General features: G+C 39.7%; 3 protein-coding genes across 3 annotated transcripts in view; all 3 read left to right on the top strand.

Moving 5' to 3' along the window:
• The first annotated feature begins 1546 nt into the window (after nt 1–1546).
• Nucleotides 1547–14706, top strand: LOC115021730 (14-3-3 protein beta/alpha-like). Its single transcript, XM_029452355.1, has 6 exons — nt 1547–1702; nt 4069–4380; nt 9878–10001; nt 11975–12138; nt 12355–12450; nt 13600–14706. The coding sequence occupies exons 2-6, from the start codon at nt 4078–4080 to the stop codon at nt 13657–13659; spliced, it is 747 nt and encodes a 248-aa protein (XP_029308215.1). The 5' UTR covers nt 1547–1702; nt 4069–4077; the 3' UTR covers nt 13660–14706.
• Nucleotides 14707–16608: 1902 nt separating this feature from the next.
• pabpc1a (poly(A) binding protein, cytoplasmic 1a) lies at nt 16609–23218 on the top strand. Its single transcript, XM_029452354.1, has 15 exons — nt 16609–17482; nt 17783–17976; nt 18148–18263; nt 18620–18759; nt 18852–18946; nt 19072–19209; nt 19392–19487; nt 19624–19896; nt 21099–21189; nt 21317–21439; nt 21550–21692; nt 22072–22156; nt 22295–22425; nt 22648–22738; nt 22853–23218. The coding sequence occupies exons 1-14, from the start codon at nt 17290–17292 to the stop codon at nt 22735–22737; spliced, it is 1908 nt and encodes a 635-aa protein (XP_029308214.1). The 5' UTR covers nt 16609–17289; the 3' UTR covers nt 22738; nt 22853–23218.
• Nucleotides 23219–25684: 2466 nt separating this feature from the next.
• The window catches only part of LOC115021196 (E3 ubiquitin-protein ligase RNF19A-like), a 24139-nt gene continuing 23758 nt past the window's right edge, over nt 25685–26065 (top strand). The window contains 1 exon segment of the mRNA XM_029451446.1: nt 25685–25898. The gene's annotated coding sequence lies outside the window, so the exon portion shown is untranslated.

The raw sequence follows: 26065 nt of genomic DNA, 5'->3' as shown, positions 1-26065 counted from the left end.
ATCAGTATAATAAATCACACTTCCTCATCTACATCTGCACTTCAATTCTTTCAGTTAGTGCTTTAGACCCCATACATTATAATAATCTGAGTTTTACTAACTTGTCAGAGAATAAGACCCCTCTGGTTGCTAATCCACAAACTAATGATAAATTAAATTCTATAATGAGAAATGTCGTATGAAGGTGTTAATGACACTGCTTCAGTGGGAATGTTGCAAGAACTGACCAACACTAATAATGTTGGTCCTTCATGAGTCACACTATTGATATATTGGTATTCAATTTGTTGCTTTAGAAGCGCGTTCACTTCGCTCTGCATCGGCCAATCGGCTTGCTGCTCCCTCACTGCGAGTGGGACCCAGATACCTCTCAAACGAAACCCGCCTGTTTAGCTATCCTGGCTCCAAATTGGTGGAACGACGTCCCCATTGATGTCAGGACAGCAGACAGTATGCACACCTTCCGTCGCAGACTGAAAACTCACCTGTTTTCGACTGCACCTCGACGAATAAAATAATAATAATAATAATTGTATTGTATGTTGCACATACATTGCTTTGGCGTATTTGTAGCTAATGGTTGAATTTGTATTCTATTGTTTCTGTATGTTACACTTTTGTTTGGTTTATTTGAAGCTATTGTACTTCTAAGATTCTAGCTGTTCGGAGTTGTATCCTCATGATTGTTTGCACTTATTGTAAGTCGCTTTGGACAAAAGCGTCAGTGAAATGAACTGTAATGTAAAGATATGTCTGTGTTGCCAGTGACGTTCAATTCTAAATAACTTCATAAAGTATTCAGACCCCTTCACTTTTTGTATGCTTTATTGTGTTGTAGATCTCATTTTAAATGGTTACATGTTTTGCCATATTTGCCCATCAATATTTGCCCACTCAATAGCCCGTAATGACCAAGTGAAATCTATTTTATTTGTTTTCAAAACTGAAATCGGACACAATTTCACCACTGTGTGGAAAATGACAATATCTAATTTTGTTATAGAAATGTCACTCTGGTATAGCTTAGGAGCTTGGTGGTCTCTAGATAAAACGTGACACCATCACCAAGCAGCTCCACACAGCCGTGATCTCTGTCATAGCACCCATATCATGGGTGGAATTAATTTGAGGCCTAAGAATTCCTTTCAGTGTTAGTCACCTCAGTTAGTATGCCTAGTTTCTGTCTCTGCCTCTGTTCCTATACACAATTGTGATCTGCAGTAAGACAAAGGACAGTGTTTGAACCTGCATGATGTTGACTTCCATATCAGTTACTGTGATGTTTCAGGTTTTCATAAATATGTATCTCTATGCAACACTAATATGACACACATTGAATTTATTCAGAAGTTATTTTAATACATTTGGGGATGTACATTGATTACATTAACAAGTGTGAAAAGAGTCATATTATTAACTATAAAAACATTGAAATGAGCTAATATTGACTGCATTTTTACAATAATTTGTCATCATTTCACTGAAGACGAGGAAGTGATGGTAATGGGAGGGGAAACTACACCTCCCACAACGTCTCGTGTTCGGTTGCCCTGGTAACGTTTGACGTCAGTCCCCCTGCTCTGTCCGTGCCTTGGACTAGTATGATTGGAGGGAAACCCCGTGGACTGCATTCAGACAGACGAGCTGAGAGAATCAGCTGTAGCTTGGCACGCCGAAATCACTGCTAACTGCCAGTACTCAGGTATGAAAGGACTTTAAAACTTTTAAAACTGCACTTTTACGTTTGCATAATGTATCGTTATGTTTTCTAACTCCTCGTAAAATATAGTGATAATGGAAGCGCATTGCCTCCAGTTGACTGTATGTAGCGGCGACAATCATCAGACCAAAGAACAATGGCTAGCTTAGCTACAGTTTGGGATATGTCTAATGGCTGGTTTTAAAATGGAGCAGCAGACGTGGAAGGCGGGTCAGGTCGAAGGTTGAAGCTCCGATATTTTGTTGCATTGGCGTCAAACATTAACCTGTTAACTAAAGTAACTTGTCAGGTTATGCTAATTTATTCAGTGTCTTTTAATAAAATAACATTAACTATCGTGAGGCAACAGTAATGGGAATGCTTTGTCTTGGAGGAATAATAACTGTTTCATGTAAATATGTCTGTCTTCGCGTATTATCGTAATTTCAGTTTTTAGCGTCTGTAATACTACAAATGTGCTGACAATTCACCCAAGCTACAATAACTGTAATGTAACGTCAATGTATCAGTTGTACTTGCTGGCGTAATGTGTCGAGTAGGTTAATGCATTGACGTTAGCAAAATTAACAATAAGGGACAAAGTGTGATTTATATCACATCTGCCATCAGACTGTCGGCTAAACCCAGATGCACACCTTTTTAAAATGGGTGGCGTCTCGCGAACCAACCAACCAAACTAAGAATTCGGTTCGAGTTGAACAGAAATGTTTGAAATTGTGTGTACACATTACGAGATTATCAAAGTAGCTACACAAATGGGTATAACCCTAGCCCATTTGTAAAAGCTGCCTGGTTTGGAATACTCCCGTTTCAGGAAATAGTTGGTGCCATACTGGAAACGGGTCACGAGGGCCTAACAGTAGTGGTTGCTTTTTCTGCGTTTAATGGTGTTTATTGTTAGTAGTAGTTGCATGCAACTAAACTTAAATGGAATTGCTTATAGGTTTGTCTCGGTCAAATCTACTGACATTAATCGCAGTAATCCGCTTTAATTCCGCACTTTAGTTTCCGTGTTCTCGCTTGTTGGGCGAACCGCAGGTACGGGGATGGGTGTGGTGAGGGAGGCGCATCTGCGTCTGTCCTGGAGGCTAGACGGCAATAGATCGTTTTAGTATCTGTGCTATGACTGTTGCATCCATTATTTTGGCGAATAGTCTCTTACAACCACACACGACTTAAACTGTAACTACGAAATTACTTTTTATTAGTTAGACATTGATTGAAATGCATTTACAACCCGGTTTACCCATAGGTCATGTTGCATCATGTCCATGGGTACATCGCCAGCCTCTCATTGCTGAAACTTAAGTTCCTACAAATTGGCCAAAGCCCTTTGCAAACTTGAAACACTTATTTTGATTTGTGTGTCTGTTTGAGTGGTGGTATGTCTGCTTCAACAACATTACTAATACTCATTTGTTACTTTTCATTATGTTAACTTCATTGTATTGTAAATTAGGGCCTCCTATTTGACAGATGCCACTAGTTTAGTGTTTTTCTTGAAATGTAACAAAGATGCATGTTTTAGTGTTAAAATATATATATATATTTCAAGCTTTTTGATTCTATATAGTTGTGTGTTTGTGCAATTTGCTTTCTTTTTTGCATGTCAGGACAGATTTTGTACATGCATTCTGGAATGGAAAAAAGTGATTGATTCTTTGGCTTCCCGCTGGCTATTTTAGATGGGTCAAACGGATGGAGACTATTGATCTAGTGATTCCTGTGTTGGTGTGTGATAAGTCTACACATAGACTGCATTTACATTGTATATGCTGATATTTTAATTTATTCCTCTTACCAACCCATAGCACTCAACACTGCTTAGAGTAACTTGCAGGGCTAATTCAGTGCTATAGAACAGTGGCTAATAGTACTATTATCACCACTTTTCTCAAATTACCACGTTCACAGCCTTTTGTTGGTAAATTGTTATTTTAATGCAACTAGATCTTTGCTTACTGCACCTTCTAATTTAGCCAACAAAGATGCTTAATGCTAAGTTATTTAGCTTAAACATTGTCAATGTAGCTTTCCTTTTGTGCTCGCTTGTGGTGTTTAGTTGATAGCCCTGGCTATCCTTCCCTGTCCCTGAGAAGTACTCTTCACTCCCATAGCCTTGAACTGCCATGGAGTGCCTCAGTGTTTCACTTTAGAAATACTTCCTAGAAGGCAGCAAGCCTCAAAAACATCGTATTCCACAACTTTTTTTTTACCAATTGTTTAGGCTCATTAATTGACATTTGATTTTTCAATTGCTTTTGCTCTACTGTGATACGGTGATGGTCCAAATAAAAACAAGTAGTCCTATTGCCACTCAATTAATTGACTTGCTTTTCTTTTTCCAGTGAGCAATCATGAGCGAGGCATCCCAGAAGGAACTGGTGCAAAAAGCCAAACTGGCTGAACAGGCTGAGCGTTATGATGACATGGCTGCTGCAATGAAGGCTGTGACGGAGGAAGGCAATGATCTGACGAACGAGGAGCGCAACCTGCTGTCGGTGGCCTACAAGAACGTGGTGGGGGCCCGCCGCTCCTCGTGGCGTGTGGTGTCCAGCATCGAGCAGAAGTCCGAGAGCAGCGAAAGGAAGAAGGCCATGGCCAAAGAGTGCAAGGAAACCATTGAGAAAGAGCTAAAAGATATCTGCCAGGACGTGCTGGTGAGATGATAACTTTATCATTCTGTTAAATCTTTGTGTCATTTAGACATAGGTGTCCATATCACTTTTACATAACAAAGTGCATTGTCTTGAAAGTGTTTAAGGCTCTTTATACTGCATGGTTAAAGGTGGATAAATGTTAAATCTGATTTTAATGTTCATTTTACGAATTTTACTGGATCTAAGGATCTTCAGCAAGTGTGATAACCAGACGTTGGGAATGTTAGTCGTTTAAGGACTTTACATAGGTAACCGATGAGAGGGAAATGCATGCCTCTTGACTAAATTTATAGAAATGGTACCTCATGCAAATTACTTCAGTTGGTCAGCTCCTTTTGGCATATAGATTGCTGGTGAGGCTTAACTCCAGTCAACCTCAGGTTTTTGGATGTGTCAATAAGACACAGTGGATATTGTAAAGAAGTGCCATACCCTGAGCGCTTCATTTATATCCCTGATTGGAAGTTTTCCATCTATAATTATGTCATCAGTGATGACCTATAGCTTATCATGGCATTCTTCTTCACAAAAAAGTATTTAGGTTGGGTGAGAGTATGCAAAATGAGGGTTTTAAGTTGATATAACATCTTATACTTAGCTTATATTGATTTGGTTCATGATTCGTAGTCTGAGTTAGCCAGAATTTTTAGCCGTATGGGAAGTGGTAAGTGTGTTAATCCTATTATTAAGTCTGAGTCACTCTTGGTAATGCTTCATGTTGTCGTCTTTCATTAGACACCTGCAGCAGCAGCGGTTCTTTTGAAATGTCACCAACTTAGGTGACCCGGTAGCTCACCTGAATACTTACCGCATTGGCCCAGGTTCAGTCCGACCTGCAGCCTTTTGCTGCTTGTCGTCCCCTTTCCTATCTATATGTTCTATCCAATAAAGGCAAAAAAAGCCACAACAAAATTTGTCACCAACTTTCTTGTTTGATCAGCAGTGAGAGCCGCAGTCATGTTATAATTGGATTACCCTGATATGAGAAAGTAAGGAAACGCAGAAAACACTACCTCACACAATGCAGTAAATTGTGTGTAAATACACTCAGTGGCCACTTGGTAAGGTACATCTGAACAATCTAAAGCACTATTCCTGCCATAACATCTATCTATACAAAGCTCAATATGTTCTGTTTTTAATGACATGTCGGTAGGGTTTGGATCCGATAGCCAGTTCTATTTATACCTGGTGCTAGGCAAACAAATATCTTATCTCATCTTGATTTTTAAACCCTAATGTAGGAAACCTTCAACTTAACCAGGCTTCTCAGTTGGTGCTGTGACAAAATAATGTCCACACTAAAACTTCTGTTTGACTCTCCCAGTTACTTTTTAAGCATATCAATCAGTATTTCCCAGAGGATTTAGAGAGACTATGGTGGGTGGACCTCTGACCCTCTAATGGGGTCTGGGTGCATGCCCCTAGAGCAGTGGTTTTCAACAGGGGGTCTGCGAAATTGTTTGTAGATAAAGCAATTTAAAAATACATTTTCTTTATTACAATTTCTTTCTTTTTTTGCTTTGTCATTCACATTCCCTCCTCCGCTGTACTTCGAGAAGGGCGGCAACACAGTCAGAGACAGAGACACCCTTCAGGAGAGGGGTGAACTAAAATACATTTCCGCCACGCACTTTGCACTGCACACTCAAAGACATTTAGCTCCCCACTGTCTGCATAGAAATTTGCACAGATCTTTTTATTCTGTATATTGCATTTACATGATCATATCTAAACCTAATTAGATTCAGTTAGTGATTCAAAATAATTCAGATTTGCTAAGTAGATTTTATACGGCATTAGACTGCATTTGACTGTACAGGTGTACCTGATACAATTCCCACTTGGACTCTTACGATTTCTTTCTACAGAAAGAAGCAAATAACTATTTTATGAGTAATTAAGATGAGGCAGCCAACATTGTTGTACAATGTTTTACTTTACTTAATTTTTCATATTCTAAAGCCTAATTAGACATCCATGTTTTTATCAAAGTACCATCACCAAGATGAGAGGGTATCATCAGAGTTTTGAGATGCAAGAAACAATTTATGGTATATGTGGTATTTCGAGCCCTGTTCTTCTGAATTATCTGCCTGGTGACTCACCATGTCCTAATCCTATAATTACAGCAGCTGAGCCACTAGCGTTCTGGCTCGCTGACCTCCGCTTCGGCCGAACTGCCTTATGGGGACCGAAATAGAGAGGGATGACGGTAAATAGGGCATAGAAGGAGGATGTAGGACGGGGATATGGCTGGGGTATGAAGCAAACTATTTCGTACAAGGTGTTGTCCGACCACGTCAAAAGGTGTGTTTATTCCTTTTCTGAACACACTCAAGGGCAGAATAAAAAGCCAGCCCCCATAGAGAGGGACAAACTGGATGAATCAAATGGGGATAGCGGCACATACCCTTGGACTTTCTCTCCTCTATGTTAATGTTATTGTACTTGGTTGTTTACAAAGAACGGTGCAGCTTATTTTCTCACCTTAACAATTGGCAAATTGCATAAAGTGGCTCTGTTTTTCAAACTAATTGCAAACATGGATTTTGCATGCATTACCCTTTCTTGCAATCTCTGTTATTTGAATACAATAAGAATATAGATTAAGATTTAGTCAAATATGATTATAAAGTTTCATGTACTTTGAACAGTCCTGCTATGGTTGTAGTTCGATTTTAGCTATGCCCTTGCCAGTGGCCCAGTTCCACATACAGATCCCAGAGGGCTTCCCTGATCCCTTTATCAGTCTCAAGGCATTCGGCAAATGCAGGCTCTTACATCAGCCATATTGTTCCATTATACATTGGATAAAGTATAAATGCTCTGTGTAAAAAAACAGGATCTTACCGTATTTGCAAAAATCCATGTCATCCATTAGAAATACTGATCTGGGTTTTGAGGTGGAGTCGTGTGGTACACATTACATGGTACATTACATTGTTTTCAGACCAAATTTTTTAACTTGTGACTATGGCTGCACAATTAATGGAATATTAAATGTGCTCACAATATTGACTTCCCACAATTAAATTAACACGATTGCCTGCAATACTGACTTTTCTAAGTTTTGCTCTGCATATCAAATCAATGATGCAAGGATCATTGTCATTCTGCAACACAGAGTTGCACAATGTAATACAGTTGTGTCTTAGTCTATTTATGCTACAAACATGACGGAACAGAACAAAAACATTAATTTTTTTTGCAAAAGGAGGAATGTAAATGGAAAAAAAAACAATGATGAATTCTCTGGGCAGATAATATGGCTGGCATTTTTCAGTGAAACATTGTCAATCAACTTTAATGTTTGAGCACCAAGCATCATTGATGTATACACAGTCGACCTTGTCTTGTCTCAATGGAGTGCAACAGCATCATCCGGGATGTGACGAGGAAGCCATCCAGTCCAAGCCCTTTTTCCAATATGGTGCAGCACTAATTTCTACATTAGCAGGGTTGTATCACAACATGGAAGTGAAGGCATTGCTCTGTTTATTCAAATGTGAACGTGCAATACAAATATTTTGTTGCTAAATCAATGAATAATAGTGAAAAATAATCGGGAGCTCAATATTGATAAAATATAATCAGGATTATCATTTTGGCCATAAAGGTGCAGTTGCCTTCTACTCAGGGTCAGCCCCCTTTTTTTTATATTACCATTTCCATGTAGAGATCATTATTCATGCCCATAACTTATGTCATCTCATCTAATGGATTTAGAAATACAAGAGGATTTGTAAATTTAAGTGCAGGTCTGGGCTAGGTTTCTTAACATATCACTAATTCCATGGTGAATTCTATCTTCTTACGCCTGGGCCACACTGCCTACCTGAGCAGTGCCTTGTGAAACCTCTTGCTTTTCATTTCAGAGTCCATGTTAACAGGCTAAAGCACCCACAGACACTGCTCATCTACAGATCCTGAGTTTCGCCTATTTTTATTTTTTTCTATGTGACTCGTGCAATTTACAGCAGAGCAGACCAAAGTTCGGAGGAGCGTCTAGGCAAGCAAGACACAGCAGCTGACATGGGTCTTAAGGAGTTGTAGCATTTATTCACATATGAATAAAATAAACGCACTAAACTTTGCTACGTTCACGGCTATAGCGTTCCTGCTGACTTAATACTCGCCTACGTCTCACACAGTGGGTCGCCGGGCTTGTGTTATACTGACAGAGTAAAGTTATGCCAGGCAGACACACAGCTGACAACCCTGCAGCTAAACTGCGGACATGCAGTGGAGACTTACTGAGAAAGTGACTGAATGTGTCCAAGACAATGCACACAACGTTGTGGCTGCTAATTTTCCTGAACTCAATTGCTGTTTTTCGCATTCACTGCTGCAAGAGTTAAATGATGAATTTACCCGTTTGTGCTTATCGTTGCAGTTGTGTGGCTTGTTGGGCACTTCAACCGCAGCACCCCTGCATACAAGGCATTAATCTGGTCGGTTAACAGTAAATGACCGGTTAACGAGGGTCTTCTATCAGTCATAAAAAACTAAATTAGCATCCCTAGTTGCATGCCACGCTCTCGGTTTCGATAAATTTGCGTTAGTTAACAAGGAATCAGGTGCTATATTGGGAAGATAGGCATGCGCTCTTGTGGCAGGTTTTTTCTGGCGCGTCCACAGCACATTTAAAAGCACTGCATTGGGTGAAACAAGAGGGATGATAAATATTTATGATGGTGTAGAATTTTAAAGGTTCAATGTGTAATTCTGAGCTACCTGCTCCAAATAAATAGAGGGCATCATTGCACTTCTAAACTGGGTCCATACAATCAGTTTATATTTTAGTTGTACAATAAGGTAGGTTGTTTCCTGCCAGCTAGCATTACGGTTAGCAACAGGGAGAGGCTGTCGAGTGGTGCATGCTTGTGCTGGAAAGAGCCAAGCTGGGCTCTGAGTGACCTACTTCCTCAGCAAAAGCTCACCAGGAGTTCAGCAGCCTAGCACTCTCCTATATTTCTCCACCCCCACCATCTTCCATCCATACTCCCTCCAACCTTTTCAACTTTCCACCATCGTCACTCCCTATTCTACTGTCCCTTTCGCCTCCCCTATGCTTTCATGTTATCCACCTTCCACACGTATCCATCCCTTTCAGTGGTCTCTGTAGCATCTGTGATGTAGCTCAGGAAAGTCTCGGGCTCAAGGCTTTTGGAGGTAGTCACTACTCTTACTTCTGTTGAGAAATTATGCTTTTGATATTTTGGCTACGATGTTTATTTGAATGGGTTTAAATAACAACCAGTGCTCTTATGGGTTCAGTGGTGGGTTTTAAATGAGCCTTGTACTAAACGGTGTAAAAATGGTCTTTATCAATAATTTGTGTACTAATTTTATACCTTTAGTACCCAAGTATACAAATCAACTGTTTCTGCTGATTCCAAGGTCTGCCAGCCCGATCGTAAAGCAAACTATGTACATTATAGTTGACTTGTGTTGTTTTCTAACTTTCTGCTCTCTCGTTTGTTTTCTGCCACAGCGTCTCTTGGACGACTTTCTCATTTGTAATGCCACTAAACCAGAGAGCAAAGTATTCTATTCTAAAATGAAAGGAGATTACTACCGCTACTTGGCTGAGGTAGCTAAAGGAGATGAGAGGGAATGTAAGTACTATGTTAAGTCTCCTTTCTACCATCTGTGTGTGGGGGTGGGAATAATTTATTTCATGCCATTATTTATGCGTGTGTATGTTTTGCTGTCTGGAAAGATGGATTGCAAGACCTAACAATGTAGCGATACTTCACAAAATGGTTAATTTGCATTTCAAATATGACTTTTCAAATCGATGCAAGATGAAAAAGGAATTGCGATACCCCTTTTTAAAAAGACATGGCCGCCTCATATCTTCACCACCATTGTTATTTAAGACAAAGGATATATTCAGTTTCATTATAACAAAGAAATATGCTTTATGTTGTTAAAAGAAAGTAATACTCTTTTAATTTGATAAAGAAAGTGAGATATAATTTGTTAATCGGTGAGCAGGTAGGTACTGGTAGCTGGACTTTGTTACTGTACAGAGCCAGGCTAGCTGTTTCCAGTCTTTATGCTAAACTAACCTGACTAGGCTGCTGACTGTAGTTTTATATTTTGCGAACAGATATGAGAGTGGTATTGATATTCTCATCAAACTCTCAGCAAGAAAGCAAAAAGCGTATTTTCCAAAATCTTAAACCAGGCTTGAATTAGTCTGAACAAGTTAGCTCTGAATTGGCCTTATGAAATTCCTTAATCCTGGTTCAGTGTGGGCTTATTTAAAGCAGGCTTGTCACACTTGTCTTTTTTTCTTTCCCAACCTTGTTCATCTATTTGGGTTTTTAGACTGAAATTACATCTAAAATATACCGCCCCTAGTCTATTCCAAAAACCCCAAATACATAAATTAGGCCTTTAGAAACAATTGTGTGTTGGACTTCCTGGTGCTCTACACTCAACAGAAACTGAAAACAGTCCCTTGTTTATCCCACAGAGAGGTCTGGCCCTTCTATAGTATTAGTCATTAGTTTGTCACAACACCAAAAGTATGACTTTGATACGATACCGCCCTATCTCGATACTGAAACTATACCACGAGAGAAACCTAAAACATCAAGAAAAGTATTGTAATAATAGATGACACTTTTCTAGTCCTTGCGACCACTCAAAGCACTCTTACAACACAAGAATCGCATGTAAAAAAGCCTTAAACATGAGTGAATTATTGTATGGTGTGTTCAGACATTTTAATATCTAACCAGGACAGGAGAAACTTAATTAAGTATCTCTCCACCTTCGCATGTCTCACTGCTGCTCATGAAAGGATAGATCCTTGCAGGTGAAAGTACAAGCAATACTGTAAGCTGTTCTATTAAATTCACTCGTAGCATTTTGCAAAGAAGCAACTTTAGTTCCCTCTCATAAGCAGTGATGCATATGTTGGGCTTTTATTGTGAAATGTGAGAATAGAAAGAGACTGTAAAGCACATCGATGCAACTCATAAATACGGCTTTTTTTTTTAAACGGTGTCATGTTTTAAAGTACTGATACTAAAAAAGAAAGTTGGGAATTGTACCATTAACGGCAGGGTATTGCGATACTTTTCTAGTAACGGTATACTGTGCAACACTCATTTTTACCGTGTTGCTGTAGAGAAGTCATTCGATGTTTTATAAGCTGACCGTAATCTTTTTTTAAACAGTTTGAGTGAGTGGGTGATTCAACTTAATCTTAAATGGTAAATTGACTGTATTTATATAGCTCTTTTCTAGTCTAACAACCTACTCAAAGCACTTACCAACACATGCCAGAGAGAGGTGGATGATGTGCAAAAAATGTCCCAATGTTGGACTTTAACCTGGGACGTTGCGGTAATGTGGCATGCGCTGTAACCACTTGGCTACAAAGGTGATCCTGCAATGAGTGATTGTGGAGTTGTCTGTGTGTGAATCCATGCACATACATGGTCACAGCTATTGCAAATGCATGCTTCTTCTACACTGTATGAAACATTAAAAAAAAGAAGTTAATTTTGACTTTCACTGGCACTTGTCTGTTAAAATATTCCACAGATCTCATGTGCCTTTTTTCCTCTTTCAGCCATCATTACAAACTCAAAAGATGCCTACAAATCAGCCTATGAAACCAGCCAAACTGAGATGGCGCCCACACACCCAATCCGTCTTGGTCTTGCTCTCAATTTCTCCGTTTTCTACTATGAGATCCTCAACTCACCTGAAGAGGCCTGCAAGCTGGCTAAACAAGTACGTTCATATCACCACATCACTCTTTTCATACGTATGAAGATATTAAACTGCATAATGTAATGCAAATGTATTAACGTGTCATGTATTTTTTGTGAGGACTTTTATTAAACCTGTGTACACAAACTGGCCTGTAGCATACACATTCTACTGACTCAGAACAACTTGTTTAAGACCATCATTTCTGCAGTTAAAAATGTGTTTTGAATCTTTTAGGCTTTTGATGATGCCATTGCTGAGCTTGATACACTGAGTGAAGATTCCTACAAAGACAGTACACTAATCATGCAGCTACTGAGAGACAACTTGACAGTAAGTTTCCATTTCTTAAACTCCAATGACATTAACAGATTGTGTCCACAAAACAATAATGTAGATTATAGGACTGCATCTAATTATTGTTATTATTGATTAGTCTTGATTGATTATTCTCTGAATTAATTGTTTGGTCTTTTAAATTGCAAATCACAGAACCTATGGCGACGTTTTCAAATGTCTCATTTCAACTAAATTATTCAATTTACTAACATGGATTTATATAAGAGATTAATCGAATATCAAAATGGTTGCAGATTATATTTCTGGTGATTAATCAATAAATCAACTAATGGTTGCAGCCGTAATTGAAATTCATATAATCTGTGTTTGCTCAATGTTTTTACACTGTTAAGTAGCAACGCGGTTCATCTTAAATGTTCAGTTCACCCAGGTTTTCTCACTTTCACCTGGTGATAGCTAGCCCTGCAGATAGTTCTGATTTTATTTGCTAGATGACTTATTCAGTTTATGATGCTTAACGCATTTAAAAATAACTTTAAATTCAACAGCCTATTTCTTTCTAGAAATAATTCCAAAAACGCATACGTTCAGTGTAAATGGGACACTTATTTGGATATTGGTGTTCAAGTTAGGGCTTTGTGCTATGCAAACAAAATTATGTTCATACCCATTGTGTTGGGGCAGCAGCAGAAATTGCAAAGACACAAATCTGAAAGTGAACATGTTAGTTTTGTATTCATTGCTGCTGTACTTCAGTCAGATAATTTTAGCTCCTGAAGTGCAAGAATTCTCCTGTAATTGTTCAAGGAACATTCAGTTAAAACCCGGTTCTTGACATAGCCACAACAGTCCTGATAACATTCAACACCTTTTGCTATGAACTTCATTGGGTATCTACTCAAAGGTGCATCACCTGATGTGCTGATATCTGCATGGTCAGCTTGCACATAAGCATGCAAAAAGTCTCTCTAAATGTTTAACCGTTATTTAGTAGTCCAGAAACAGGGGTTTCGCTTTTTCTGGTCACCGGACAGTGGACACTATGCAGTACTTTTAACTGTCCATTCAAATTAAAATAAAGAATTTTAAGATGAGTTATTAATGGTTGTTTCCCTATTTACCATTACCCCCTCCTCTTTGACCTTCCTGTTCTCCTTTCTCCTGCTTGTATTCTTTTCTTAGCTGTGGACCTCTGATAACCAGGTTGACGTAGATGATCAAGAGGAACAACCAGTAGAATGAGCCAGACCCCCATAGTCATCCCTGTCTACCTGCCATCCTCCCGGTCCATCTTCATCATGATCATCAACACTGAGACCACCACATAATCTCATTGTCATCCAATTCTCCATCTTTTTCTATTTAGTTCTCTCAACACTCATCTCATTCCTCTCGGTTTACTATTCCTTCTTTTGTAGTAACTGTGGGAAAGGGGATGGGGAGGGAGGGTACGTTTGAAATTGTGTGATGGGAGGGTCCATGTGGAAGCATAAAGTGTGTTTGGGGTTGGTTGCTTGTCTGCTGACCTTTTATTGTGTGTGGTGTGGGAGCATTAGGGTTGATGCATTATTGAGATGGTGGGTGAGAGGGGAAGATCTCAACTCATGAAACATGCAGCAGGTTGAGTTTTAAGAGTCAGAAAACAGTTATACAGTACAGTGTGTATCCTATTCATGTTAACGGTCCTGTTCTTGATTTAACACCATCTTTTGATGATACATCTGTGGTTTCACAAAATGAGGAGTTGGCTCCTTAGGAGACAGCAGCTGTACTAACGGGAGCAATGACCGCAGAGGTAAAAACGGTGGAGGTGTAATGGAGACGGATGGCAAGGTTTCGTTGGAACACAAAGGTTACATTCCATATACTGTCAGTTTCTCAACTTTCTACTCTTTATTATTTTGTTTTGTTTTCGGGTGACCTGCTTTTGTATTTCTATGTATCAATTACGAGGTATAGAAAAATTTGAAGAACAAAAAAGCACACAAGCTTGTTGTTTTTATGAGCACAGCAGTTTAAAAAAGAAAAGAGAAATCTTATCTAGTTACTGCTTTTTCAAATTAACATTATTTGATTTGTCTTTTATTCTTTTTTTCTTTCAATACTTTCCTAAACTGCATGTTGGTAAGAAGTAGTTTGTGGAGATGTAAGGATGGTTGTTGTCGGGCAGGCTAGCTTTGTTCATGTCGTTTGAATTTTCATACAGAACACCCAAGCATAACTGTTATTTGGGGAAATGTGTAATTTCATGTAAGTGGAATAAAAAAAAAAAAAATGTAAAAGCTTCAACTGGTAGTCTTAATTGGCCCAACAGCCGTTGAGTTTTTTTTTTATTTCAACATTTTTGTATTGTCCAAAATCAACTATAATTTAAGTTAGTGACTTTCAACTCAGGATTATTGTATTATTGCAAAAGTTTTGCTATATTTGGAAATGGCCAATCCATCAACCATTATAACTGAGATGCTCTGTCAGAGGCTGGAAGCAGACAAGAGGACTCACAAAATCTCCTTGTATTACCAGTTTGATTTAGTGTCTAATGCAAATACTCTGGTCAATGGTCAATGATGTGTTTTGTTCCTTTGTAACGTGTCCTTGAACAACATCATAAAAGTCTGTTGGCGGAAAAACCAAAGATTTCCTCATAAATGGAAAATATATGAACTTGGCCACACACTTGATTACGCTGGACCTTTGGAGACTGGAGACATGTAAAGTTTATTACTGCAAAATCTCATTCACCCCCAAAGTGCTAAGCTAATTAAAGAAGACTGAGCAATGGGGTGAATAATTTTTGGGATTTTAGCCTTGTCCCTAAATCAAAAAGCTTGCTTTAATGAACAGCTGAAGAAATGAAAACTTAAACCCAAAAACAATTCGTTCTACACAACTCTGTTGCCATGACTGGATGGGAGCAACTGTAAGGCCACCACAGAGGAATGTTGAGCTGCAGTCCCATCTCTTAAACCCTCCCCATGAGTGAAGAGAAATACAGTATATAGCATACAGAAATAGCACATCCTCTGCAAAGAATTGTTCCAGCAGTTTGCCCCCAATGAGTCGGCACACAATTGTAATCAAGGATGTTGTGGGTGATGCTAAAAGAAAACAATAGGGTATATATTGTGATAAGAATGAATTACAATACATCGTCGTGGTGTTTATATAATATCTAATGTCTGCTGTGTTTTCCAAAACCCGACCGAAATGCTTTGTGGGTGGAGCATTTCGTCTCTTTGCAGTTGGGTTCACCGTCTATAGATGATCTGGCCTTAATCAACATTAAGAGTGATTCATTGATCAAGATTGTTTAGATCACTTTTATTAGATTACTTTAAAATGATTGGTCTAATGCCGCAAAATGTCTGCAGGCGAACTCTTTTATAGTCCATTTTAAAGTTACCCTAAATCACATATGTTCAGGTAACACTACTTCAGTATCAATAAACTTAGAGGATGCGTTCGGCTAAACTGACTCTTTAGTTGCCGAGAACTGCATCCACTTTTATTCAGCCAAGGTGTGTGTCTCACATCACGTGTATGAAACATACTCAGCCCCAGACACGCCATAACAGTCCAAAGTAGTAGACATATAGCCTGAATACACACATTGATTACATGTCCACACATTTAGGGGAGGATTATCTCCAGAGCTGATGCAGCTGCCGAGAAATGTGTTTTTAAACAACTGTATCTATATGCCTCCCTTTCATTCTCAAGAGAAACAAAAATGCCCTTTTAAATCTATTTACAGAGATTATGTTTTTCTAGAACGTGACACTAATATGTAGATAATTGTTATATGGATAGTTATGTTGTTTTGTTCTGACTGGATGTAGTACATTTCTATCCTCTGGAAATGAATTACATCAAATTAGTATTCTTTCATTCACACGTTAGGAAGCTCGTGGATCACAGTTTTGCTGTCTCAGGGAAACATGGTATGATAACGAGTACATCGGGCAACGTTAGTTGAAAAACAGGGCAATGGATAAGGCTCAGGCTGTTGGAGCTGACATTCGACACATTATTCACCTGTGAAAAGGCCAAATAGAGCTGGGGACTACAGTTACAGTAACTAAAATGAAAATGATCTAATGCTCAAAATTAAATCGAATGTGAAATATCGCGAGATGTGTGACGTCAACCTTAGTGGTGAACGCGCCGTGGTTTCGACTAGAATCGAGAAACAACCTCCACCGACCTTCCTTTCATTCCCGTAATCCGTCTGCGTAGGGTGTGCTCCGGAGCTAGTCTCGGCACACATTTTATTATTATGAAACAAACCAAAAGCTAGAGAGCACACGCAGTCATATTTTTATAAGAAAAAAAAAATCGGTGAAGCAGGATTTCATTTGTCAACTCAAGCAACGCGAAGAAGACGCTGCCTTCGAAAAAGAACGAAAGACGGAAACGAGAAGAACGTTAGCAAGCCAAGCAGTTAGCGTCATTGTTGAAAGCGTGGGTGATTAACGTTAGCCAGTTATATTGTTAACTACTTATTTCTCCGTTTAAGGGCTTTGACATTCTAGTTACCTTTGTAAACGACAACATTTGCTTCGTTTACTACAGGTTATTTCGCCTACTAACTGACTAGGACGGAGTACTGATTCAAAATCGTGAAGTGTGCGAGCCACATCGGTTAGGCCACGCTCCGACATTTTGCTAATCAAGCTAACTAGCCCACGTTGCTAACTGTTAAGATAGGTAGTGTATGTGTCTGCGCTCTATATTTTTGTTAAGTTATTGAAGATACTGAAAAAGGACACCTCTTTATATCGGAAGCTTATATTAGCCGACGATTGTTAACAAAATATCAAGCAACTATAACCTTACATTTGACGCATTGCCGGAGAACACGCGTCGTCTGACATGAATCCCAGCGCGCCTAGCTACCCAATGGCTTCCCTCTATGTGGGAGACCTGCATCCAGACGTTACGGAGGCCATGCTCTACGAGAAATTCAGCCCGGCTGGGCCCATCCTATCCATCAGAGTATGCAGAGACATGATCACACGCCGATCCCTCGGCTATGCCTATGTCAACTTCCAGCAGCCGGCTGATGGTAGGTGTACCTTAACGTTATACTGCAAGTACCGCTAACGAGAGGGATGTGGCACCACCTGACTCCATTTTGAGGACTATAAATGCCATGTTACAGAATCTGTGTTGCAATTACCACTATTGGTGTTTTGCATGCACGTTGATGCGACGTGATGTCACATTACAATTACTACGGAACATGTCATGCATCTGTCAATTTAATTCTGTAAAAGTACTGAAGTTATTGCAGTACGGAAAATACAAATCAGACGTACAAACCTAGTGTCATCAGAAGTCCTAACATTTTGGTGCCTGTTTTCAGCTGAGCGAGCCCTGGACACCATGAACTTTGATGTGATCAAAGGCAGACCCCTCCGCATCATGTGGTCTCAGCGTGATCCCTCCCTAAGAAAGAGTGGAGTGGGCAACATCTTCATCAAGAACCTGGACAAGTCAATTGATAACAAGGCCCTCTATGACACCTTCTCTGCATTTGGAAACATCCTTTCCTGCAAGGTAGGCGTGGCAGCATTTATATTGTTGGACTCACTTTAGTGCTTTACATGGAATCCACTAGTTTGCATGACTAAAATTGCACCAGTTTGAAGCTGATTGTGTGCGTGTTTTTTTTTTTTAATGCATGGTGTTTGGGTTTGTGTTGACATGCTCAAATTTCCCCTTTCCAAGGTGGTTTGTGATGAAAATGGCTCAAAGGGGTACGGCTTTGTGCACTTTGAGACCCACGAGGCTGCTGAGCGCGCCATTGAGAAAATGAATGGCATGTTGCTCAATGACAGAAAAGTGTAAGTGGGACCACAATTACACTTGTATAAATATAATATTTTGGGCGATTCAAATTAACATGTTAATTTTACAACTAATAAGAGTTTGTGTGAAACTGCATCTTGTCCACAAACCCATCTCCAATAATCATCATTCATATTGCAAAAAAACATATGTCCCACACTGCAACTAGTGGTGGGTGAGAGTCAAGTAATGTTGCTGAAGGCGGCAAATGAAGTAGTGATTTTTCGTAAACAATTATTGACAGAACCTCAGTAATGATATTTCTGCAGAAGTTATTGGAATACATTGGTCATTAGGAGTCTTATCTTGGTATATGAGAGTTGTTCCAATATCTACATTATTTGACCAACAGATTTGTTGGACGCTTCAAGTCACGCAAAGAGAGGGAGGCTGAGCTTGGTGCCCGTGCCCGAGAGTTTACCAATGTTTACATCAAGAACTTTGGGGAGGACATGGATGACGAGAAGCTGAGGGAGTTGTTTAACAAATATGGTAAGACAACGATACGTTTTCAGAGACATGTTACCAATGTGATTTGGCTTGTATTGTATGTATATGTATTGATTAGCTGTTGTATTTTATAGGACCTGCACTCAGTATCCGGGTTATGACTGATGAGAGTGGCAAATCCAAGGGATTCGGCTTTGTCAGCTTTGAGAGACACGAAGATGCACAGAAGGTTTGGAACAACTCCTGGTTCTTGCCTTTTTTAGGGACATCGCCCCGTCACGTATCACATTGGAAAATGAAACGTGCACCGTCACTTCATCTCTGCGTCTAAGTTGGCTATTTATTTCATTGCAGGCTGTGGACGACATGAATGGTAAAGAAATGAATGGCAGACAAGTGTACGTGGGCCGCGCACAGAAGAAAGGGGAGCGCCAGAATGAGCTCAAGCGTAAATTTGAGCAGATGAAACAGGATCGCATGACCAGATACCAGGTGTGTTGGTTTTTCTACTGTCACATGGTTTTACCATGCACACTTTCCCTATTCAAAGTCAAATTAATTCCCGATACCCCCATGACTGGATGGGGGTTTGACTCATTATTGATATGTTACTTTGTTTGTTTTAATCTTTTTATTTTTTACAAAACCTCACAATGTCATTGTCCATGTTCCAGGGTGTCAATCTATATGTGAAAAACCTGGATGATGGCCTAGATGACGAGCGTCTGCGTAAAGAATTCTCTCCATTTGGAACCATAACAAGTGCTAAGGTAAAGATTTAAACAATGTTTCATGGCTTGATTACAGATTTACTTCTTACTTACGCTAAAATCTTGATGTAATTTTATGGTGATTAGCAAGGCATCTATTTTCAGATTAGAAACTAATCCGTTTCTTTTCACATAGGTGATGATGGAAGGTGGCCGCAGCAAAGGCTTCGGCTTTGTGTGTTTCTCTTCTCCAGAGGAGGCCACTAAAGCTGTAACAGAGATGAATGGGCGTATTGTTGCTACAAAGCCACTGTATGTGGCCCTGGCCCAGCGCAAGGAGGAGCGCCAGGCCCATCTAACCAACCAGTACATGCAGAGGATGGCAACAGTCCGCGCTGTGCCCAACCCTGTCCTGAACCCATATCAGCCAGCCCCACCCTCAGGCTATTTCATGGCGGCTATACCTCAGGTGAGTCTCCCACCCACTCACCCAATTTGCTGAGTATGCATGACAAACAATTTAGCATATTTGATTATTTTGTTGCCACCTTGCTACTTCACTTGCCATCATGCTGCTTAAAGGGAACAATCTCTTGATGTGGCTGTCCGATCAGTTATGATGGTAAACACAGTCCATTGTAGCAATACATTTCTCAGTGTGTGTTATATTGACTGAATGCTGAGTTCTCCTGATGAATCAGTTTGTCTTGTCAACAACTTATTTCTTTTTTTCATGTTAACAGCAGCACATTACAGTCCTTCTGTTTAACTTTCACAATACAATCCCAACTTAAACTTCAATAAAATACTTCCCTCTTGGCCCTACTAGTTTTTGAGTTTATCTTGGGGAACCTGATGGTCTCCAGCACCCATCTGTCGAAATGAAAACCCTGAAGCATGTACTGTTATCTTGTATATTTTAATTGTTTCATATGATAATTTTAACCCGTTAATGTACAGTGAAGAAAATTACTGTGCAAATTAACGCACACATAGGCTCTCGGTCAGCGACAGAATCCAACATAATCTTCCCATTCTGACATTCATTACAGCAGAATAATTTGGTTACTGTTGGCATATGAGGGCAAGTAGAGCAAAGGCACCTGGGTGTGTGTGTGTTTGCTGGTCATTTTCTCACTATGCAGCCGCAGCGCCGACCTCTACACTGCATTTCTTAAGCCGTATACTTTGGCTCAAATTATCCGAGTCAGCCAAAAACACTTGAAAATATATCCTCGTTGATAACATCCTCTGCACTCATATTTTGTGACTAACAAGGAAGTTTGGTTTTCTGACAACTTAAATATCCTGTAGTTCTTCCTTGCCTCCTGCAGTGTTTTCCACTCAGACGACACCCAGTTATAATAACTGCCACCCAAGTATAGGTCAACCATTTCAGCATTTTTAAAAAAGCTGTCCCACAGAACGCCATCTACAATCAATTAACGAGTGATTGGCATGACGCTGAAGGTTAAGGGAGGGTTAGCTCTGCTTCTCTGTTGCATTTTACTGTTTAATCTTTTGTTTTGACATAAGTAGATGGCAAGTGTAAAATAACATGGCAGTCATACTTTAATTGTAGTGTTGCGTGCAATCAGTGATGGATTAGCTTGCCTTATCCCGTGGCGCCGGTAGCAAGGATACTGATAAATCATTGTCTTGGTCCCTCAGGCCCAGAACCGTGCTGCTTACTACTCTGCCAACCAGCTGGCCCAGCTCCGCCCCAGCCCCCGTTGGGCCACTCAAGGAGTGCGTCCTCAACGTAAGTAGAAACATTTTATCACACCTGATTCCATGCGATTTTACAACTAATATACCTCTTTAACATTAAAATAACTGAATTCTAACTACTTTATTTTGGATCTTAATGTTGTTTCCTCTTCTTTCAGACTTCCAAAACATGCCCAATGCTATGCGCCCATCAGCTCCCAGGCCCCAGGCGTTCAACACCATCCGTCCCACCACCACACCCAACGCACAGGTCCCACGCATGATGGCTTCCCAGCGAATGCGTAAGTATTTCATCTTTCGGAACATAGAATCTGCTGTATTATGTTCCTCTGTCACTACAAGTTAATCACTTGATACAGTTTTGATAAAGTGCCCTTTTCATCTTCCTCAGCCACCCAGGCCCTTGGCCAACGCCCTGCCGGTGCTTCAGCCACTGCTGCCCCAGTGCGCGCCATGCCCCAGTACAAATATGCTCCTGGTGTGCGCAACCCTCAGCAGCACATGGCCTCCCAGCCACAGGTCCCAATGCAGCAGGTAGGTCTTCCATTGACTTACTTGGCCCCACTATAAGACACTGAAAATCTCTACATTGTTTTATTCATAAACACCGGTATTGCAAATTGGTTTTTAAAATGTTTTAAACCACATGAGGTTTGATAAGAAATGTCCTACCTTTTTTTAACCAGAAATAATTTTAAAATGGTTTATGCCAAACAGTAACACGGATTTGTCAAGAAGCACAATTTGAGTCTGAATCAGTACAACTTTAACAATACCAAGCACTCGCCTTTCAGTCACTCATTCATGCTGTATAGAAATAGATTTAGATAATTATTCAGTAGTAATGGTTGTCATTAATTTTTACAGTTGGTTAGAATTTGTCGCTTGATTTCAAATCATTTTTTCCCTTTAGCCTGCTGTCCATGTCCAAGGACAAGAGCCCCTGACTGCCTCCATGCTGGCTGCTGCCCCTCCTCAGGAACAGAAGCAGATGCTGGGTTAGTAAACAATCTGCTCAGAACAGAACTGTTGTGGAAAAACCAATGGAATTTTTCCTATTTACCAAGTTATTTGACATGTCAAGTCTGGTTTCATACATTTAAAATAGTTGTTGATGATTGTTCTTCTTCTTTCAGGTGAGCGTCTGTTCCCCCTGATCCAGAACATGCACCCCAGCCTGGCAGGCAAGATCACTGGTATGCTGCTGGAGATCGACAACTCAGAACTTCTCCACATGCTCGAGTCACCTGAGTCGCTGCGCTCAAAGGTCAGTTGGATATATCTCTGGAAGCCTGTTGGCCGTCATTATTTTCTCCTCTGTCTATGCCAGTCTTTGTTCCTCTAAATTGACACGAGCCTGGTTGCTGGTATCATTTTCAGTAGGCAAGACTCAATAGATTACCTGATCATGCTATAATTTACTGCTTAATTGACTTCAATGGAAATGGTTCAAATGCAGTGGTTCATTGAGTGTTCTTGTTTTTTTTAGGTGGATGAGGCTGTTGCTGTGCTTCAGGCCCACCAGGCCAAGGAGGCTGCTCAGAAGTCTACCACCCCGGCCGGTGTTCCCAGTGTCTAAGGTGTGTGGAATTTTACTTTGATATTTGATGACTCGAATGAAAGGAAATTATACGGTAGATGTCATAAGTAAATTAACTGCAGCGTAAGCATCAATATTCTGTTTTGTTTTACAGATTGAGCATTTGAAACCTGCTTCACCGATGGAAAAAGAGAAAAAAAATATTAAACATTGAAAAACCTAAAACTCTGAAAACATCGCAAAATGATAAATTATTTCTTATAAAAAGAAAACAATTAATCTGCCAGGTCTATAGATGGTTCGACTAGACCTTGTTCATAAAGAAAAATTTGTTGGAAAAAAAAAAGCAAAATAGAAAAAAATTGAGATTATAAATTTGAATGCATTCCTCTGTTTTATGTCATTTTACTGTGTCAGTGCTCAGAATATCAGCCATGTTCAAGAAGGTGGTAGCTGAGTATTATGAAAGGTGATATGTATTGTAAACTGCTGGCTGTAATAAAGTCTCATTCAAAATTCATGCCTCATTCATTCTCAGTTATTGTCCAAATGAATGTTCACACATGTAAACTGTCAAAGTTATTAGATGAATATATTACCAATTTTGATAATGGCATGTTTGACAGAACTGTCAGATTTGCCAGAGGTTTTCCTGAGTGTTGGTGGTCATGTCTCATGTGGAGGGCAGTACTGTTGTCTTCCACCAGGTGTCACCGTCAGTCTGTTAAGCAGATAGCACAAGAGTTTCCTTGGACTTTAGGTATGTACCTGATAGTTTTTCATCTGCACTTTGAACAGTCACCTTGTGTAGCTTCAACAGTTTTCTTGGATAGGCATACTGTACAACATACAGTAAGAAGTGCTTTAGTAATCTAGAATGCCTACTATGGACAAATCACCATGGTAAGATGGCTACAGTGTGTGCAGCGCTGATCTATTAATGGTACTCAATATCCACACAGAAAGTATTCAAATAAATGTGTCCTGATGATGAAAGCCTGATTTCTGTCACCACTTTAACAAAAATACAAACTGTGAATCAATTTTTATCACTCACTTGGATTACATTCACATTGCAAACTACCACATTTTCCACTGATGGATAAGTGATGTGTGTCGAGTTCCAAATTTGAACACAAGAATTGGAGAATGGCATTTTATTCTGAAGAAAATGAGTGTTTTTGCTGTATATATTTCAGTGTACACACTGTGCCCAGCCCTTACTATCAGGAATGGCTCTGCACCCCTCAGCTGGAATGTGTTATCAGCCCTCTGTTTACATGTGTGGCTGTCTTCTGTTTATAGCATCTCTTTCTCAGCATCTACTGTGCCAATTCTGTTCATATTCCTGCACTTAAAATAGTACAGTCTTATGTTAATAGTGGTGAAATGGCCATTGAATTACATCTTCCCTCTTTCAAACAGACATGATCCTTCCAACCAGAGCAGAGGTGACCTTGGACAATGTCCTGGAACTGACTAAGCGTAAATGTGTCAAGAGGACGAGGGAGCAGGCCTTGCAGTAACTGCTGTTTCTGCTCATAGTCATGGGAATCATGACATGTTGAGCCTGCCTTTTGGATACTGTGATGTTTTTGGCTGAAATCTTACAAGTTGATACCAGAACTCATTCTGCATCCTGTCTTTTAACCTGAGAATACTAGAGTAAAAGTGAATGAATCTGTTCCTTTGCCACTCATTTATAAAGGGGACCTTCAACATTTTTACATCACATCTTAAGTTAACTTCACTGTATTATTGGGCCAACTACCCATTTAATATATCACCACAGTGCAGACTCATGTCTCCCACACTCCAGCACAAACACTCCCGGGCTCAAGATCAGCCCTTGTTTAAAATGGAATATGCTGTGAACATATTTCAAAACCTGTTGCAGTACATGGCTGACCCAAAACAACTTTCCACAGGGATTTTATACTATTATAATGTCTGTTCATATCTGTTTATGGTTCACAAAGGGAGGATTTTGAATAGAAATCTTTCATCGCCACAGTTTGATAGGTTTATATAAAACATCATTAACCTTGTTACAGCAAAAGAACATGAACCCTAGATTCCTGCTATCACATTATTTCCTCAGTCTGGTTCAGGCTGCTACTTGTTTTGGTCGGTTTTGCTCCCTAATTAGGCTGAAAGGAATCCTTGCTAAACAAAGTGTTTCTCACATGTCTCTGAATATGTCAGTGGCAGTCATAATCAGAAAAGCTGTAAAATTCCACCAGCTCTTTCGTCACTTCCTCTTGTGTTAATTATAAACACACACAGAGCTATCGTGTAATCCTCTGTAGCTTGGATTAGATTTGTCTTTCTGGAACTGCCCTGTCTGCCAATTCAACAAATTCATTCATGTACTTTATAAATGTCTGACCTTGTAGGTTTAAACCCAATAGTTTTATATATAGGGTAATAATGAGTGTACACTATAGGCGTCCCTAAAACACTTCTTCATGCTTGATGATTTAGCTCACTTTGATCTCTTAATAATACAAATTATTATTGGCATTTATGAGTACCTGATAGATGATGGCTGTTTGACCAGTTGCTTTGACAGAGAAATCTTCGAAGGGCCCAAACTTGAAGATAACATCAAGCCTTATATGCCTTTAAGCTGTACTCATATTTTTTTATTTGACTAAATGTTAAAGATTTGATTTGATACGTAACATAGTGTATACCCAACAGAAAATAGATATAGGAAAACATACATGCAGCTGGTTGATGTGAGTGTTTGGGAAGAGTAGTGATCATCTTCAACTTTGGTGGTTATATTAAAAAATAAAATAATAATTTTAAAAATCTGTTTTACAGATTACATATCATCTCTCTTGTATGACATGGTAAAATGATACAGAAGCCAAAATATGGTGCTGAACCTACACCACTAGAAACCAAAACTCAATGAAACTATGGTCAAAATCTCGCGATGCGATTTGAATTTCTGAGCTAGAGCGAGAATAGTGAACAACAGAGGGAGCTCTGTAGGAGCTGTTGTCGTTCGAAACGGAACGGATAGGTGGGACCGAAGACAGAGGAAAATAAGTGCTAGTAGCAGCGGGGAAGCAATTCACGGCACTGCACCGAGACCACTGATTACGTGACTTGAAATCGTTTTTGGAAGGCAGAACATTTCCTTTCGTCTTTGTTACTGTCTGCGGAACAAGTGTCACTAGCAACAGACGGTATGTTCTCATCGTTTCTAGCTAACCGCTAACCTTGCTAGCCAGCTGCTAACGTTCGGTGTATTTGGTAGTTAGCTGGTTATCGTCAGTAAGGCAAGCTGAGACCAGTAGAACATTTATAGTGGCTCATAGCTCAATTTTTCTAACGTCATGTGCCCTATTTTCTG

This window comes from Cottoperca gobio, chromosome 16 (genome assembly GCF_900634415.1).
Source record: "Cottoperca gobio chromosome 16, fCotGob3.1, whole genome shotgun sequence".
Taxonomy (NCBI): Eukaryota; Metazoa; Chordata; class Actinopteri; order Perciformes; family Bovichtidae; genus Cottoperca; species Cottoperca gobio.
Note: the sequence above shows the minus strand (reverse complement) of the source record. Positions and strands in the feature narration are given on the sequence as shown.